This window comes from Thalassophryne amazonica, chromosome 18 (assembly GCF_902500255.1).
Source record: "Thalassophryne amazonica chromosome 18, fThaAma1.1, whole genome shotgun sequence".
In the NCBI taxonomy this organism is placed as follows: Eukaryota; Metazoa; Chordata; class Actinopteri; order Batrachoidiformes; family Batrachoididae; genus Thalassophryne; species Thalassophryne amazonica.
Genome location: NC_047120.1, coordinates 44158545 through 44178209, shown reverse-complemented (window position 1 = coordinate 44178209; position 19665 = coordinate 44158545). Strand labels below are relative to the sequence as shown.

The 19665-nt window shown below is 39.5% G+C and overlaps 1 protein-coding gene across 14 annotated transcripts in view; it reads right to left on the bottom strand.

The window, feature by feature from the left end:
* The window catches only part of LOC117530711 (microtubule-associated protein tau-like), a 53883-nt gene that overhangs the window by 19134 nt on the left and 15084 nt on the right, over positions 1-19665 (bottom strand). For 2 of the 14 annotated variants that reach the window (XM_034193594.1, XM_034193598.1), the window contains exons 1-8: positions 10143-11005; positions 7669-7706; positions 7402-7542; positions 6742-6802; positions 6598-6636; positions 6148-6401; positions 5591-5683; positions 1473-1565 (exon numbers count right to left, since the gene is read on the bottom strand). In XM_034193594.1, the coding sequence (XP_034049485.1) occupies positions 1473-1565; positions 5591-5683; positions 6148-6401; positions 6598-6636; positions 6742-6802; positions 7402-7542; positions 7669-7706; positions 10143-10635 (1212 nt within the window). In that variant the 5' untranslated portion in view covers positions 10636-11005. Of the gene's footprint in view, positions 1-1472; positions 1566-5590; positions 5684-6147; positions 6402-6597; positions 6637-6741; positions 6803-7401; positions 7543-7668; positions 7709-10142; positions 11006-11521; positions 11543-18626; positions 18805-19665 lie in introns of those variants that run through there. The other 12 variants (XM_034193600.1, XM_034193602.1, XM_034193603.1 and 9 more) reach the window with 12 other exon arrangements.

Here is a 19665-nt window from a genome sequence, read left to right as displayed (position 1 = left end):
CACAAGACAGGAGTGGGAGGGAGCGCGACCGGACTCACGCCATTATTATACGTGGCACATGCAGGTCATACCGGCAGGCTTTACCGTGCCAAATCCATCTCAAGGTTCCCTCATACGCATTCAAATCATTTCAGATCCTGTTTTGGCGCCACCAGAATATGTAAATTGCAGTCAGATGGTGCTCAGATTGCACATGGACCGCAGTCGGGTAGGCGTCCCATCTCGACAGCGCCTGGAGGATTTTGAACATGTGCATCACACTCGGGGCCGCTGGCCGATTTTGACCAACTGTGTGGACTCTTGCAGATGGCTGTCAGAACGTTTTCGGACGGCAACTGGACACTTTTCAGATGTGGGTCAAATCATCATTCTGACGCTAATCGGCCTCATTCCGGCTATGTGTGGCAGGGGTTTTAAGTTACTCACATTTCCACCACCAGGTACATATTTCAAATGGTCTTTGGAACCGCAATTAGACTGGACATTACTATAGTCCACCTTTTGATCAAGTATTTTAACCTGGAAAAGTGCAGAGGTAAGGGGGAGAGACCACTGAGAGGCTGCAGGTGAAGACTGAGACCATCCAACTGTAAAGCCTTAAAGGGAGCTCCTGGATTCTTTTATCCTGGGCTCCATTTTTAGATGATTTTGAGTTCATCTTTTCCCTCAGAACAAAAACTATTTTAATCTTTCCCTACTGATTTAGAATGTAAATATAGTTATTGGCTAACCGGTGGCATAGTGAAATCATATGGCGCAAGCAAAAACACTCTCAGTAACCTGTTTCCTGTTGCCACAGACTTGCCGAAAGTATCACTAGAAGTGTCCAGGAGCATGAACTCTACAAAGGCAAACATGCACTAATATTGCTCATTTATACAGTTATCTATTTGCATCAGCAGTAACAGGGACTTGTTCTGTCAGACAAAGTCCCTTAGCAGTTGGCTTGTAATGACTTACTGACGGCAAGGCTAAGGTAAGCAATACACTCTACAAATTGTAATTTTAAAAAGTTTCTTTACATTTTGTGAGGAAACATGCAAATGTTTACCTCCATGAGGATCCTTTCCGTGCTACCAGACACTTTTACTGACATTTTCGCCTGTTTAGTGATCACAAGCAGTTAGCGTGTGACCCTGTTTGTGTTATAAATCAACACACCATCATTTAAAATCACTTTTGTCCCAATTGAAAAGATGAACTCCAAAACATCTAAAAATAGAGTCCAGTTTGTAAAATATCAGAATTCCCCTTTTAGTTTATAAAATAAAAAACAGAAATAATATATTAAAAAAAAGCTTGAAATTAAATGTGCTTTTGCTGTCACAAGTGAAAAGCCACTGATGTCATAATGTGAAGCTGTGAATATTTTTAAAGAGGACAGAAAATAATCTGATGATCAAAATTCTACTCTGACAGAGGACCAGGAAACTGGTTTTTGGATTGTTTGTGTCAATGGGCGTGTTTCTCACCTTGCCTCCTCCAGGTGTGTGCTTTATGTTGTCTTTGGAGCCGCAACGAGACTGAACATTAGTCAAGTCCAGTTTCTTATCAAGGATTTGGACCTGTGAAATTACAAATAAAAAATAATTTAGGATTAAAAGCAAAATAACTGCAGTGGATCAACCCAAACGTGTCATTTAATTCAAATGAATTAAATGACACATTTGGTTCTTTTTTTATGAACCTTAATTATTATATACAGGTGGGACTTTATGTTAAAGTTAATCAAAAAACAAAGTTCTATATGTGCATGTTGAACCCAAATGTATATAGCAGAATCCCCTTTAAAGATGAAACTCTTCTGTGCATTCATTCTCTTTCCAGCAATGAAAGCAGCTGCAATTATTCCACAACTACATCAATAAAACCAGACATGGGTGAGAAATGTGTCATTTTACTGAGCTGTCAACCGGAACACTTGAGTATTTCTAGTCTGTCCTAACAGGAACTTGTTTTTACACCCAAAAATAAAACCATTGCAGATACAAGCGTTAATTAATTAAAGCTGTGTTGGTAAATTCACTTTATGTAAATATATGGGCCAAACAATCCTAAAATCTAATTAGCTCATCTATTTCCCAGAATGTAGCTACGGTGTAAGCAGTGGTGGGCACAGCTAACCAAAAAGTTAGCTTCGATAACAGATAATCAGCTAACTGAAAAGTTATCTTTTATAAAACTAAACCGATAAACCACCCAAAAATTTATCGGAAGCTACAGATAACCGATAACTTCCAGTATTGTCTCCGGTACACTTGCAACTGCTAACAAGCTGATTTTGAGTTTTAACACCACAATCGCTTCTGGTAGCATCAAAAGTGACAAAAGACCCAAACAATGAATCCGCACTTTTGTTTTTGTGCACCCTGCCCACTACTGGAAGCTCCTGTTTATTACACAGCTTCAAAAAGCGAAACAGTTGAAAAGAGCAGCAAAGCTCAACTCTCTACTCAATAACAGCGTTGCCCTGAGGTGGAGGTCTTGGAAAATAAAGCACTGCTGACTTATGGTTTGGTTTATAAATAAAATTAATACTGATAGATTAACTCCATTAATGTCAATTCTGTCATTTGTACAAAGTTAAAATATAACATATACCTTTTAATTTTGAATAATGCACTCATTCTAAAGTTTTGTAATAGACAGATGCCAAAGGGATTATGGGTAAAATGTGCCTCCGCTAACACTGATTGGTTGACTCATTCATTCTATATAAACCAACACGTTAATGTGATGTGTGTGTTGGTGTTTACATATAAATGTGCTTTTGTAAAATATGCCATTTTTTATTTGTAAAAAAAAAGGGCATTAAAAAAAAAGCCACGTTATAATTAGATAACCGTCTGATATAACCGTTGTCAAAATAAATAGAACAGTGCCATCTACTGGTGTCCAGATGCTCAGTACTTAAGCTGGGCTTACACTGTGCAAGTTTTGGCCCTTTTTCAGCCGATTTTTAACTCGTGCGAGAATTTTTTGGATCGCGCTAAGTTTCAGCTTAATCGCGTGTCCTGCATCGTGTAGTATACATGGAGTAATGAGCTGCATTTAACCTCTCACGACCACCTCCCAATCTGCAATCGTATGGTGGGATGAAAATCAAACCTGTTTGATATTCTGCTCGGCTGTCGTGAGGGTATCCCGCTGCTGAAGAGCTACATCGAGCGTATAGTGTGAGAACATAAATCCTGTGCTCTGAACTTTTTCATTGTGCGGTTTTGTTGTACAGTCTGAGCTGGAACCGAGTACAATGATTGAAAATATTGTAGTGTCTGCCCAGCTTTAGGGTGAATACTGCCATATATTAGCACTTTGAGATTTCTTTGAAATGTAAGGTGCAATACAAATAAAATGTATTATTATTATTATTATTATAATATTAGGGTGAATACTACTGGCCAGTAGATGGCAGTAGAGACCATGAAAACTTGCCAAAACGAAATTCCAGATAATCCGTGTCTGCTACGTTTAAGATGCGTGGAATTTAATAAACGCAAACTGAATTTCAGACATCTTATATATATTACTCTGGAACAAAGACGACAGACAGTGTTTGACATAAGCAGGACTCTAAATAGCAAACAGGAATCGATTGCAGTGATTCCAATTGAAAATAATGGAGAAGCAACCTGAGCTTCTTCTGACATTTTTACATAAAACAAACACAATAACAATGTCTATAAACCCAGAGAATATATTCACGAGAGTTTTAGGCACAATATACAAAGTGTTTAATGCTGTTGTCCGTGTGGAGCCTGATCAGAGCATCTCAAATGCATTTCTTCTGTCGTGAATGTACTGAGATACCCATAATGCACAGGGCACAGCATGTCCACACTACAACCTTCAAAATTAGTGCATTACTTTAAAATTAAGACATATATCTGATATTTTCACTTTATAAAACTTCAGACGTGACGTTAATTTAAATAACTTGTCCGAAATTAGCTTGATTAAAATTTTAACCATAAGTTAAAACTGTATGCCTCTGGATGACTTGGGTGATATTGCCAGCATATCAGTATGGGGTCAAAATAAATGAGCTTTTTTTCTTTTCTGTGACCAGTACGCCTTTATTTGCAGAGGACAGAGTGGTTTCTCCTGGAACCAACTTTCCCATGTTTACAGAGGACAGAACTGCACATCTACTACAAAACATTTAACAGGTAGGTACTCAGCAGCTTTACCATGCCTGTAAAAATACATTAGTGGTCTAAAAATTATTGGTCCAAAACATATCAGAAGATAATTAGTCCGATAATGGTTTTCAAAGTTATTTAAAAAGCTAATTCAATAATGAAAACATTATCTTTGATAACACTATGTAACAAATTTTTATTTTTGTTTTGTTTCTGGGTACACAGTGTGTTTTCCTAACCTGTTATGCCTTAAATAAATAGAAAATAGCTGTTATTCCACAGAAACTTTGCTTCTGTGATCAGGACAATGATATTTTGAAATTTGTCTGTTTTCAAGAATATTCTCGATTCGCCTTCACTACTACTGAGTAGTCTTCTAGAATATTCTTTAACTGCTAGAACTGTCCAGAATTTTCTAGACGTTTCCAGAATTATCTAGAAATTTCAGGAAACTTTTAGAACTTTCTAGAACATAAAAAAAAATAAAATCAAAGTTTGTGCTGAATGTAGTCATTTTTCCATAGACTTTAGACATAAGCAGTTGAAATATAACACTTAGAAGCCAGGAACAAAAATTGTGTTACATAGTGTAATTAGCAGAACTGTGCCCACCACTGGGTGTAAGTATCAATTGGCTATCATTGTACTCAAGAATCACTGTATCCTCATTAATATGTAGACATATGCACCAAACAATGATCAAGACTAATTAGCACATCTAGTCCCCAGACTTTATCTCTGGAGTACGTAAGTCTCAAGTGCCTACCATGCATTATTAGTTATTGTTTTCGCAAGAAGATTGACTTAATCGTTATTTAATATGTAATATATGTACTAATCAGCTCATCTGTTCTTCAGGTTGTACCTATGGGATAAGTATCAAGTGTCTACCACATAGGTGTCAAACCGATTCCAGAAAGGGCCAAGAGGGTGCAGGTTTTCTTTGTAACCACCAACTCCAGCAGGTGATTTCACTGATGAACATCACTTTGAGCAGATGGGAAGAGTTCATCAGTGAAATCACCTGCTGGAGTTGGTGGTTACAAAGAAAACCTGCACCCTCTTGGCCCTTTCTGGAATCAGTTTGACACCTATGGTCTACCATGTGGTTTTTATTGAGTTATTGATTGTATTTTCAAACAGAATCACAGCATCATCATTAATCTGCAGATATATGTATTAAACAATCATAAAATTGAATTATATTGTTTACTTCTGAGGGCGTACCTATGGTGTAAGTACCAAGTGCTTACCATGTAATGCCAATGAGTGATCCTATTTACCAGAACAGACAAGGAGACAGAAGCATGACAAAATAATGTCTCGTATACTATGTACATAGCGGTGGGACATAACAATTTGTTTCTTTGACCAAAAGCTGGTATTCAGGATCATAACTGCAGAGATACTCAAGAGTCTGGTGTTGAGTTCATCCCTCAGTTACTCACATTGCCTCCACCGGGTACATGTTTTATATTGTCTTTGGAGCCACACTTAGACTGGACATTACTGTAGTCCACCTTCTGATCAAGTATGTGTACCTGAAAAAATGAAAACGTCAACTTTTAGACCTGGATTGTAGATGAGGTATGTAAAGGAGATACGGGAAAAAGTGAATTCAGAAAAAGTAGTTACTCGTGTTGTCACCCTTTGTATATCAGTTCTCAGGGACAATCATCAAACCTGTAATGTTTACGACACAGTTTTTCCTTTGAAATTTTTTAAATTTACGAATCTGTCACTTAGTCGATCGCTGAAATCAATCAAGATGCAAAAAATTCCATCGGTAAAAACTGTTGCATATATAGCTTTTAAATTTGGGTTCTGATAGATGTAGTTACTCTTGTAACTACACATGATATTGTATCACGCTTATAAAGTAGACGTTTTCTTTGCATGCACTTTAAGAAGCCTTGTTGCTAATCGCACAGCCCTGATGGTCACTCAGGCCACTGGTGCTTGTTTAGACGCATTTAGTCATTCAAACCATCTGAGGTATTGTTACCTTTCCACCACCGGGCTGGTGTTTGATGTTCTCTATGGAGCCGATTTTTGACCTGACGTTCTTCAGGTCTGGCATCGGGGCTGCAGTGGCCAGAGGAGCCGGTGAGCGGCTCTTCAGGGAGCCCGGGGACTTGGGTGTCGAACGCACCACTGCAATCTTCTTCACCTTGTTGGCCTCGGACACAGACTTTCCAGACTGCGTTTGGCTAGAGGGGGACTTGGGAGTACCGGGGCTGCTCTGCCCGCTTGAAGCATCTTAAGATGTAAAAGTGAAGCAGTGGAGAATTTACACACGCTGACAGTCATAAACAAGAGTTAGAAATGATGAAATGATGAAAACTGACTGAGAATTCCGACGTCTATAAGATGACAAAGTCTAATCCAGGGCAGACCTGATCGGGATAAGGCACTGAGGCCATGTGAGGGTAAAAGTACTCTGTAGGCATTTTACCTTTTTCATTTTTTGGAGTAGGAGGTTTCTTGGCACTAGCTGTATCACAAAAATATAACACATTATAAATAATCCTTAATTCTTATTTATTCTAACAAAAACAAAAGAAAATTTAATGTAAACCGTGAAGTCATCACCCCCTACCTGGCTGACTTCTAGCAGGAGATTTGGTACCTGGAGCTTGAGACTTTGCACCAGCAAGACTCTGTAAAAAATAAAGAGTGATTTACCTTTAAGCACAAACTTTATATATATATATATATATATATATATATATATATATATATATATATATATATATATATATATATATATATATATATATATATATATATATAATTTCTTCTCTCTCTTCTTTTTTCCCTTCTGAAGGCTGTTCAAGGTTTTATACTACTCTTTGAATGCAATAACCACACCGGTTGCCATGACGATATGCTGCATTCTGATCAGGCTGAGCAAGCGATTGGAAAAACGAATTAGTGATGAATAGACAAGGCTTTGGTTAGTGTTCATGACCAAAAAAAAAAAAAAAAATCCTAGTTTGCAATGATGATTTGCATGCTTTTTCATTCCCTTAAAAAAAAAATCTAAATATTGCATAACATCATAAACAATAATTATAAATGCATGCAAGCATGTGTAAATTCAAACAGAACAGCCTGCTTTACAGGTGTTGTTCTTTCTTGACCTTTTCAAGAAGATTTTTTTTTATCAGAGAGGGTCAACGAGTTGGTGGCCATCCATCCCTTTTAGACAGTTAGCTACATTCAGGTTTAGGCAGAAGTGTGTCGGTCCCGTACTTACTCGGAGCTGCCTGAGCCCCGTGCTGCTGTCTTTAACGGGGATGGAGCTGTTTCGGGGTGACGTGTGTGTTTTGTTGCCCTTGGTGACTACGGATGGTCTTTTTAGGGAACCGTTTGGTCTAGCTTGGGTGGCGGTATGAGCCTTTTTCATACAGGGGAGAAAATCAAACGCTCTAATGATGGTAAAAACAAAGGTATGACATCACAAATGTGGAAAATGAAAACGAGAAACCCAAATACGAAGAAGGCAAAGTTAAAAATCACATACCTTGTTCTCCACGGAGCCGTTATCCAGCTTCGCTTGAGCTACAACAAGAAGAAACGTTTTTAAAGTAATCTGACAAATATCAATCTGCAATTCCAGCTTTGTATCGACCCCAATCCTGTTTTATGCATTTCCATGGCAAGAAATTACCAAATGAAAGACCCGCTCGGTCAAGTGGAGCATTCAACATGCAATGTGACGTGATGGTGGAAATCAAAGTGCGGCCAGTGGGGCTGCATAACCAGTGAAGTGATGGATGGATTAAATAAAAGGCTAAACACCCGGGAAGGGAGGACAACAAGCTTCTCCTCGAGTCAAAGTTAAAGTTCTGCGGGAAAGTGCTGCATCACATAGAAGCTGCTTTGGAACTTAAAGAAGTGGGAGAAATTAGAGTATTTGAACAGTGACCCTTTTTGTAGTTGTTTCTCTGTGCACCATGGTGGTAGTGATTTTTTAAAAAAAACCATCAAGATGTGCCTGTAGTGTAGCATTTTAACCTCATTTCATTGGGCTGAACAAAAAATATTAACAATTTAGGAATTAGAGCCATCTGAGAAGTCAAGGATAGATGTATGGACATTTCCAATTCACTGAATATGTCTTGGAGTTCATTTGCATAATTATTGCTTAACTGGAGCAGATAGCTTTTGGGCCACACCCCTAAAAGGCATACAAGCACCTAGGGTGGTAAAACTGACCACCAGTAACTTAATAGGTATATATTCCTAGTTAATATTTATGTATGATAGCTGTCTCATGGTGATAGGTAGGTAGGTTAAGTAGGGGACCAATGAAGGATTACACAGGGGTCAACATTTTAAAATATAACGCAATGCTAAAACACCCTCAGCCATATGAGCATAAAAATAGGAAACAATGTGACCTTTTGACCTCTTAAAATAGGTCAAGTTTCCCAGCTAACAATTTGACGTTGCCGGAACATTGCACAGAAGTTGCAATGACGTTGTAGCAACGTGAATTTGTAGACCCCCCCACAACGTAGCTGCAATGTTGTCAGCAACGTTGCTGACAACATTGTAGCAACGTGAATTTATAGATCCCCCACAACGTTGCTGCAATGTTGCTGCAACATTGCTGACAACATTGCTGACAACGTTGTAGCAACGTTGTGGGGAGTCTACAAATTCACGCTGCTACAACATTGTCAGCAACCTTCCAGCAACGTTGCATTTACATTGTGTGTTACCTGGGTTAGCCATCCTTTAACCCGTCCAAGGTCGGTGTCTCAAGAATGCTCTCCGTGAATTTGAAGACCCTGGCAGTAATAGGACTGGAGTTATGCTGAGCACGGATGGATGGACACAAAGTCTTCTCAGTATCATATACCATATACCATTTTAACCACGGCCATATTTTGGCCTTGGGTAAAAATAAGGGATAGACCGTTAATCTGTAATTTATGTCTGTAGCGTGGCCCAAGCAGAGGGTCACCCCCTTGAGTCTGGTCTGCTTGAGGTTTCTTCCTCAGACCACTTTCCTGACCACTGCTGCTCTGAGGGTTAGTAAGGTTAGACCTTACTTGTGTGAAGCGCCTTGAGGCACCTCTGTTGTGATTTGACGCTATATAAATGAAAATAAATTGAAATTGAATTGAAAAATTGAAAAATCGGCATTGGCTGATAACTGGCCGATTATCGGCCAATGCCGATTATCAGCCAGCTCACAATTGGCAGATCATTGCCCGAGCCAATTATCGGTCTATCCCTAGTAAAAATGCTCCAAACATATTAGATCATCTACCACATAAATTGCACTTCAGTATGATTGGAGCATTTTTAAATTTTAACCCCTTGCTGTCATACATTTTTTAAGTCCCCGTATATATCAGTGACCAAAATGTCAAATCAAAAATGTTTTGCCACCCTGGGTGGGAGTGAGAAATCTATCTGGCCCACGGACTAACAGAAGGATTTTCATACGAGTAAACAAATCAGATTTGGGCTTGAGTATTCCACACACCTTCAGGCAAACTACAGATGAAACAACTTCTTTTTAATAAAATCTTGTTCTGTGCAAAAACTGCACTATGCAGAGTCTCTGCAGTCACAGCCACAGAAGCCTAGAACTCCTTGAGAGCTGCCATGAATGTCTTGTTGCTTCTCTCATTAGTCTCCTTCTTGCACCGTCCAAAGAAAACTGGCTATAACAGTGATAATTTGTATTAAAAATAATCATATAAAGTTCAGTTGCATTTGGGCTCTGAAAATGGAGGTGCTGTGTATAAAAATGGTTGTAATTCCCAACTGGCTAATGTCATATTCTTGTTAAACTCGTTAAATTAAAGGCGCCAATCTACTCTACAAGCACGTGTTGATTGTTTCATTTCAACGCCACTGTGACGGTGCACAGAGGCGAAAAGTCAAAACATGGCATCGCTGTCCAAATACGTATGGATCTGAGTGTAACTGAAGGGGGTGGGGCTGGTTCTGAGCTGGTAAACGTGACAGCAAACAGACCTTTGAAAATAGCGATCGGCACCAGCGACTTTCTGGCTGGAGAAATCCGCGGTGTTTTCCGGAGCTCAGCTGTGCCGGCGGTCTGAAGCACACCACTCGTCTCCGTGTCATTACAAATGTCAGAGTTTGATCCGCTCGCACCGTGTGGCGAGAAGTCAGTTTTGTTGTCTGTAGCTGCAGTTTCAGAAGTGTTTGTCTCACTACTTCCTGGACGCGGCACGTCACAAATCCTTTGACTATCTTTGGGTTGAGAGGCGGAGTCAGACCATGTTTGGGACTCGGTGGACTCTTGTGTTTTGGGGGTGATGTTGTTGGGTTCTAGTCCATTGCAGGGCTTTAAGTCTGTCAGAGCCGCAGACTCATTAGTGGACAATTTGGTGTGGACGTTGGCAACTTCCTCTCCTTGATCTGCCCACCGGTCTCTGTCTCCGATGGACGTCAGGTCCTCCAAGGCCATGCTGCGGAATAACAACGCCCCTGTCACATTTGTCATTTCAGGCAGGCACTCGGACTCATTGAAGCTGGCTGTCCTCTGGGACACTGTCACTCCCGTCCATTCTGGGCTCACGCTGCCGGCTGCAGCATCCTGTCTAATCTCTGACCCGTATCTGAGGTCTTCGGCGTCCCACACAGAGTCACTCTGTCTCTTCCCACGCTCATCTGCCTCACTTCCTGGGTCCAGGGAACAGGAAGCTCCCACGCTCACAAAGTCAACGTCCTCCTCACCCGCTCGTGCTTCAGCCACCTTCGATCCGTCGGCCGCAAATGCTAACTCACCGAAGAGTCCGATAGCAGGGTTTGCTAATTTGTTTGGAAAGCAGATTAATGATGACACTCACAGCACTCGTTTCCGTCTCCCCAGCAACAAAAATCAATCAAAAGTGTGCAATTGATGAGGAAAATGAAATACTCTCAAATGCTCATGGTATAAATGTAGGACTATGAATGCTGATTGGTTTTGAACTGAAATAAATCACACTGAAATAAAAGAAGATGGTATTGGACAGTGGGATGAATAATGGAAAATGACCATGATGCATTCCAGTGAACATAATAAAAAGTTTTCCTGCTCTGTTTGTGATGCAATTAAATAATGCATTATGCATAATGAAATAAAACATCACTATTCCACTGCATATAAAAATAAAAATTCTATCTTGAATTGAATGTGCATGAATCAAGTAAATACTCAAGTATATAAATGACTGTCTAATATATAAAATGTGCTTTTTGAAGTATATTACAACAATAATCCCCTCCCCACTGGGTTTTTTTCGTTGTCCACCTCAAGTTATAAATGCATTAATATCTAAATGATGCAATAAATAAGTAGATCCTAAGTGAAATCAGTAGAACTGGAAGAAGAAAAATAATCCTACCTGTTGAAGCTGCTCCTCCTGCTGCTGATCGAACATGTCAAGGCATATAAAACAAAAACCACACACAAATAAAGAGAATATCAGTCAGTAATGATGCGCTCTCATTCATGGTTGAGTAACGTGGACACTCACTGCAAAGGAATGAATAAGAAGCCCACATACAGCATGTGAAAGCAGAAAGCCGAGTAAATAACTGTTCAAAAAAGTGGGATCAATCAATATTCAAATTGTTAAGAGCATGCAGACACGCAAAGCAATTAGGTTTTTTTGAAGACGTCGTATAATACACATTTGCAGGGAGGTAATATAATAGATGTCTTTAAAACGGATAGAAAAAGTATCCTCCACACATCGGGATAATACATCCAATAAAAAACAGCTTTTGAAGGTCTCGAAGAAACAACGTGTTTCTGTGCCTGTTGCTTTAAATGGGAATGAGCTGCTGTTGGCCATGCCCCCTTTCTACAGGAACGGGGGGTACCCTGCATCCAAGTACTCAGTATGTACCTCCCAACTGTGACTGTAGACAGACCATGTCCCTAGCACTCCCTAAGCAAGTACTATAGGGACACAATTCAAGATTCAAGATTCAAAGCTTTTATTGTCATATGCACAGTAAAGAAAATTGTTTCCCTGTACAATGAAATTCTTACTTTGCTGCCCACACTGGATGCCCAAATATATATATAAGTAACTAAGTATAAAATATCTAAATATTAGGTACTAAATAATAGGTACTACGCCGCCGCCATCTTTGACAGATCTTTATAGATTAGGCATACCCACGTGTAGCACGAAAATTTGTATTTTGTAGCGGCAGACTTTTTTTTAATGGTTCCCTTTACTTTATAAATGTGTATTTATACAATACCACAACCCCTTGGACTCCACTACCATTTTCATGTATGTCCGCTATTTTTGAATTTTACCAGGAATTTCTTCTTCTTTGGTTACTATGCTCCAGATGCCTCATGGGATACCACAGTGTAGTCCATCTGTACACTATGGACCTACAGTAGTACATCCTTCATGTACATTACACCACTACTAAATGCCTACTGAGTATTTGGATACCCTACGGATTGTGGTGTGCTGCTTTTTGCCTATCGTAAGCTAGTTAAGTATGCAAATGTATTTGATGTCTCTGCTACAGACTGCTTGGGTGTGTCCTAGAGAGCAGGGGCGTGTCCTACAGAGCAGTTGGGACTCATATGCATCGGAAAAACAAGTCAGCTGCTGCTCATTGGTGGTCAAGTGCACGATGTTGCCAGGTCCACTTATTATAGTGGCTTGTTTGTTTCTTTGTGAATTCCCCTGGAAATTCTATGAGTTGTTACTCATGCGCAACATTAATGTCACTATCTGAGGAGATATTCCTTCTGTGTCACTGCAAAGCTGCATAAATAAAGTGGCCATTGCTTGATTAATTCTTTGAGGCACAGTATAGAATAATTGCGTCCCCCAACGATGTAATAAAATCATCGAAGTTTATTTATTTGTCTGTCTGTCTTTTAGCAGGATTACGTCAAAACTACCGCACGGATTTTGATGAAATTTTCACCACAGATCAATATTGAGCCACGGAAGAATTCATTAAATTTTGGAGGTGATTGGATCTGGATTCTGAATCAAGATTTCACTTTATATAGGCTTTTAAGGATTACGTCAGAACTACTTCATGAATTCTCTCCAAATTTGGTGAGGTTGGTAAGGTTTGACCTTCCTTGTGTGAAGCACCTAGAGGCAACTTTGTTGTGATTTGGTGCTATATAAATTAAAATAAATTGAAATTGAAATTTGCACCACGATGGATAGATATTAGGGCATAGAAGACCCCACTGAATTTTGGAGGTTTGTATGCTTCACTTTGTCTGATTTTGAAGATTACGTCAAAATTGCTTAACAGATTTTCACCACATTTTCAGCTCACATTGGTGTTAGGCCTTGGAAGACTCCATTAAATTGTGGAGGTGATCTGGATCTGCATTCGGATTCTGGATCAGGATTTCACTTTGTACACTTTTAAGGATTATGTCAAAACTACTACACGGATACGACATCATGATGTAAAACTAAGATCAGGAAGACACTATTTTGTTTCAGCTTGTGAATTAAATATCACATTGCAACATCTTGATCAGTCAAACCATTTTGGATCAATATGCAATTCTTGCATTGTGTTGTACAATCCAGATCCAGGTAACGTCCGGGTCACGATGTGAAGCACATATCTGTTATTTTGAGTCCTCGACAACCTTGGCGGATGTAAGAAACCTCCGACTGATCTTGTTACAGACTATTTATTCCTGTCATTTTTATAATGATGTGACTTTTTTGGTAAAAGCGTATAATAATATACAGATTTGTTCAAGTGAAAACATTTCACAGCTCACTTTTGCTTATTTTGTCCTTTCAGAGAGCAAAGTCAATACTCTTGTGCTTCTTTTTACAAGTACAGTCGCTTGTTTCTTTTGTGAAACTTGGCAACACACTCAGAAGTGACTAATCTCACATATGTGAGCTGTTTGTGACCTATTTCATGCTTTGTGTTGTGTAAACAGCAAGAATAATGGGATGTTGTTGATGTTTATGTCAGTAAAATCAGTTCTGCACAATACGACCCCTTGTAGTGTCCCTCCTAACATGAGGTTCCATGTGGCACTTCGGCTGCTTTTAGCATGAATCTGGCATTTCCCGTGACTGGGAGCCACGCATCTGCTGAACAGATCACAGGAGCCTTAAATGTCCCCGTGGTTTGGCCGTCTGTTTCATCCTGGAAAAGCCGGGATGCAGCGATCCTTCCCGTGTTCGCATCACAGATCTGCTTGTAATCATGTTGCAGCTGTACTCTCACAGGGCCCCACAGTGTTAGCCAAAAAAGGGAAAAGAAAGCCAGCAAAAAACAAAAAACACTTCAATCACAAAGCTGAAAAATACACAAAATAAATAAACATCCTGGTAGGATTAGTGCATTCAGGGGGAGGGGCTGAATTTAAGGCAGAATAAGCTGGAACAAGGCCAGCGGTGGAAACCGGCATACCAAGCTGTGCCGCGTCTTCATGTGAGGCGCTCTCGATCTCTGAGAGCTCGGGCTCAGGTTCAGCAGCCCCTGATGGCTCAGTCATCTCCACTGCAGGATAAATACATGCCTGTTTTAAATAACAATGATGTTCTTCTCACCGCCGGGCTCTAATCTGACACATTTACTCAGGACCCGTGTAATTCAGACAGCCTAAAGCAACTCTCACACCTAGCCGAGTCTGCCGCCATAACAGCTGATTTCCCCAAGCAGCTCTCACCTGGCCATGTTTGGCGACAAGTACCTCCAAACAGGTTCACCTCGACACCGCTCGGCACAACTCGGAAAAAGTCTTTTTTTTTTTTTTTTTTTTTTGAGGAATTCAGTCAAGCCTGTCAACCAACTTTCCTAAAACTGCACTCGATTTAAAGTAGTGGGAAGGAGACCAGAGGAACTTTAGTTTGAGTTCACATCAGACAGGAAAAATCACACAGTTCTCTCGGGCAAGGTCCTTATTTTTCTTTTTTTTCCCTTTCATTTTATTTATATAGCGCCGAATCACAGCAAAGCTGCCTCAAGGCGCTTCACACAAGTAAGGTCTAACCTTACCAACCCCTAGAGCAGGGGTAGGCAACCTGTTCCAGAAAGAGCCATGAGGGTGCAGGTTTTCTTTGCAGCCACTGACTCCACCAGGTGATTTTACTGATTAATATCACTTTGAGCAGATGAAATCAGTTAATCAGTGAAATCACCTGGTGGAGTCAGTGGCTGCAAAGAAAACCTGCACCCTCATGGCTCTTTCTGGAACAGGTTGCCTACCCCTGCCCTAGAGCAAGCACATAGGTGACAGTGGTAAGGAAAAACTCCCTCTGATGATTTGACGAAGAAACCTCAAGCAGTCCAGACTCAAAGGGGCGACCCTCTGTTTAGGCCACACTAATATAAAACATTTTTAACAATACAGAGGAACAGCAAATGTTTGCTGTGCAGAAGAGTGCCCTGCATGGCAGCACACTGACATCACTGTGTGAGTGTGTGTGAACACGTGAATATGAGCCATCACTGTAAAGCACTTGGAGCATCAGCGTCAGATGGAAGAAGCACTTACAGAAATGCAGTCCAGTCGATTTCAACTTGGGGCTAAACCGTGTACTCAGTGTAATTCTGGGTAAACTCATACTCAACTCGTTATAGCATGAGGTAACTGTTTCGGTGTTTATCGTGGAAACTGGATCGTGAGATACAACAAACCACGCTGAACCGAAGAGCGGTCAAGTTGAGGCTCCTGAAAATGTTCAAAACCGGTATGAGTTTAATCAGCCTATCCTGAATTGCGCTGAGTCATGCTAAGGCCACCACCCCGTTCCCAAACCCATCCTGAGTCGCCACTTGGGAAAACTTCGGCAGACTCGGCAAGGTTTAAGACCTGCTTAAAGATTTGCTGTGGTGTGTCAGAGGTGTTCATTCTAACAGATCAAGGAGACTTTTCCACCTGGTTATCTTCCCTCCCTCTATGACATATGTATGATCAAGGCATGTTTGACCCCAACTGGAGTGAGGCTGATTCTTACAGCGCTGTGCATTTAAAATTTCTCTATGATAGCTGCAAGACAATTGGCTGAAAAGATTTGTAATGACAACACAGTGAGCGGTGCCTTCACTTGCAAGGCTATAAATATCAGGCAAATAAGCAGGTTTCAAAGCGCGCATTAGCATTCAGACATGAAAAGTGAAAGCTCATATTTAAACCAAGAAGGGTTAGAGTTGAAAGGCTAAAAATAATGTAGAATGAGTGAGAAGAAAATCAGTAAAAGAAGATGAACATCTCAGCATCTGTATCTTTGAAGGAACTTGCATGTTGTTGGTCAAAAAACAGGTCAAACTGATAAGGTTATTTGCACACAAACTGAAAGACGGGGAGAAGAACATGCGTTAGTATTATGTTCTTTGGTATTCAAAGCTTGACGGAGTGTGGCGGGGAGGCAGGGGGGGCGTACCAGGACTCGCCCGTGCACGCTCAACAGGTTGCACCTCGTCATCGCAGACACCACTCTCTGCTTGCGAGAGTTCGGACGCCGATTTGAGCCCGTTCTCAGGTTGCAACACTTCGTTCGCTGTTTAATTAAAGACGAGTGTGAAGTCAGACTGTAGATTAGGTATCAACAGAAAACATGACTTTTTTTCTAAAGAGATGCTGCAAAAAAACATTTAATAAAGATAATTAAAACCTCACTGTTAGTCATTAACATGCAAGTTTCATATCATAAGGTTCACTTCAGATTGAACCACTTTGACAGGATGAAATCAAAGAAATCAAAGATTCAACTACTGTATTTATGACTGAACATCCTGATTTTGGTATTGTGAGAACACGGCTGTAATTAATAACATTCCATTACGCTACAGCAGGCCACATGCCTGCCTGTATTAATTCTGGACCATTATCTTTGTTTGCTGGTATGCTTAAATAGAACAGATCCATCATTAGGGTGTGACCCTTGTGTTCTGTTGTGACAAGGACCTTATTACATCGCAATTCACAATGGATCAGCTCACGCCAGCTTTCACACACAAAGCTAAACGCTGCAGCAGGAGTTTCCAGTTGTTCTACCCAATAAATTTTTATGTTTTGTCATTTGTTTGCACAATTACATATTTAGATGTGGAGACAACCCCATTAATATGAAAATATTTGACAAGAGTAAATAATGTCTTGTTTTAGTCGAGTTAGCAGGTTTTAGCCAAATGGTTAATAGTAACATTACGTCTTCACTTAAATATTATACTCAATGTTAACTTTGTTCATTATCCCTTCAAATTTTATGCACATCTCTGCACTTAGGTTACTTAAAAAACCAAAACTATGCAACAAATGTGTTAGCTAGTCCTACCTAGACCAATAACAACATTATCATTCAACGTTACACTCAGTGTTAACTGTGTTTCTTGTGTCTTAAAATTTTATGAGCATGTCCTGACACTTAAATTATGAAATTACTTTTAAAAAAAGAAACTAAACTTAAAATGTTTAGTCACATTTGTAATATAAAATATATGGGTTAAAATAAAATAAATGGGTTAGCTGGTGTTAGCTAGACCAATAAATATGCTAATAATTTTAACATTCTGTGTTTTCACTTCAACATTACACTGTGTTGTGTTCATGGTCTCTTGAAATTTTATGAGCATGTCTCCACACATATGAGGTTAACTTTAAAAACTAAAAAACAAACAAACAACATTTTAGTTGTTGTCAGCTGTTGTTGCTAGCTTCTCAATGTTTTCACGTCAACATTACACTCATTACATTACACTCAGCTGTGTTCATTGTCTCTTCAAATTTTATGAGTATTGCTCTACGCTTATGAGGTTAACTTTAAAACAAACAATAAAAAAACTATTCAAAAAAGTCTAGCTGGGTTAGCTAGTGCTAGCTATTCCAATAAGTAATAATGTTAATGTTCCTGATGTTTTCACTTAAATGTTGCACTCACTGTTAACCAAGTTCATTGTCTTTCAAGCTTCAATGAATGCTTTTACACTTACATTACAAGGTGAGTGCTAGCCAGACCAATAAATATTAACATGAACATTCTCTGTTAACTGTGTTTAATGTTTCTTTTTAGCAAAGCTTAGATGATTTAATATCCTGAGAAATTCAGAACTACATTGAGACTTTAAGCATTTTTAACATTATTTCCATTGTTATATATCATTTATTCAACTTGAATACACCTGCATTTTTGTCATTGATGCCACTGTTATGAAGGGGATATATTTTATATTACTTTTATATTACTTTTATTTATATTACTTTTATATACTTTTACTTTTATTTACTGTTTATTTATGACTAAATAAACAGTGTGCTGTTGTTTTTTAAGATGTAATTTTGTGCATCAACCTCACTGAAACATAATTATTTAATGCAGTTATGACTCATTGTGGATTTACAGACTGGATGACGTCAGGATTTAGACGTGATCCATCTCATGGCATGATGCTAAGAACATATGACTGACGTGGAGTTTGCATCTATAATTAAGCTGTGCTATTACATTTCTCATGGATTCCTGGTTGTCTGACCTTTCATTTTGACGTCTCCTGGTCCTCTGTGTCCCATCTGGACTCCGTTCTCCTGGTGGTGCTGGTCGTTGATAGACATGTTAGCTAAGGAGGCGCTCATGGTGTCCCCAGAACTGTAGCTGTTTGAGGTGTTGTTCACGTAGTCCATTACCTGTCGTACTTCAGGCTACGAAAGGCTGTAACCCAAATGACGAAACAATCAGTCTGACACGTCCCTCTATGAAGGTTAGATCAACAGATTACATTTTAAGATACAAGATGTCTAGTTTTAAGGAGATAATATAACTACGGCCTGCTACACCAACACTTGCCCAAAACGTGGCCCATCACCACTAAATGTAAACAGACACTGCGTCTGTGAAAACCTGGGTATTTATATCCTGTCTCGGGGACAGTGCTTCATATTACAGCCCAATAAACTAAAATAGTCCCATCAGCTCTGTTACACTTCCTAAACAAACCCGTGACCACCTCTGATTTCATCACCACCACAATGGTGCTTCTCAGTCTTTGACTTCACTGAGGCCAAATTTCACCAGCATACAATATATGATTGATGTGAACCCAATAATTACTGACAGATAGGGTAGCCAGGCAAACATTTCCTATGGAACACAAACGTCACAAGGTGGGGCCAAGCAGATTGTTGGACTGGTTGTGCAGTCTTGATTTTGGCATTAAATTGTTCCAAACATGCAAAACCATTTCCCTTCAACATTCCAATACCATATATTAGCTGCACATCTTTTCCTTCTCTTGACTTTATCTCTTCATTAGAACAATTTTGTTGTTCATGAAACACAGTAAAGGTCATCGATTTAATAGGGCAAATAAGAGATTTTGAGATTTTGAATTTTCAGGTAAAATGGCCAAATGTATCAAATATGAGCTTGGAGTTACAGAGGAATTAAAGGGTGTAATTCTTCTGATTTTCACTTAAAAATATAAATATAAATTTGTTCCATAGTATTCAAATGAAGGCTTCACAATCTTTGGTTGCTAATATTATCAAAATTTGCCTTTTCAGGGAGACGTTCGG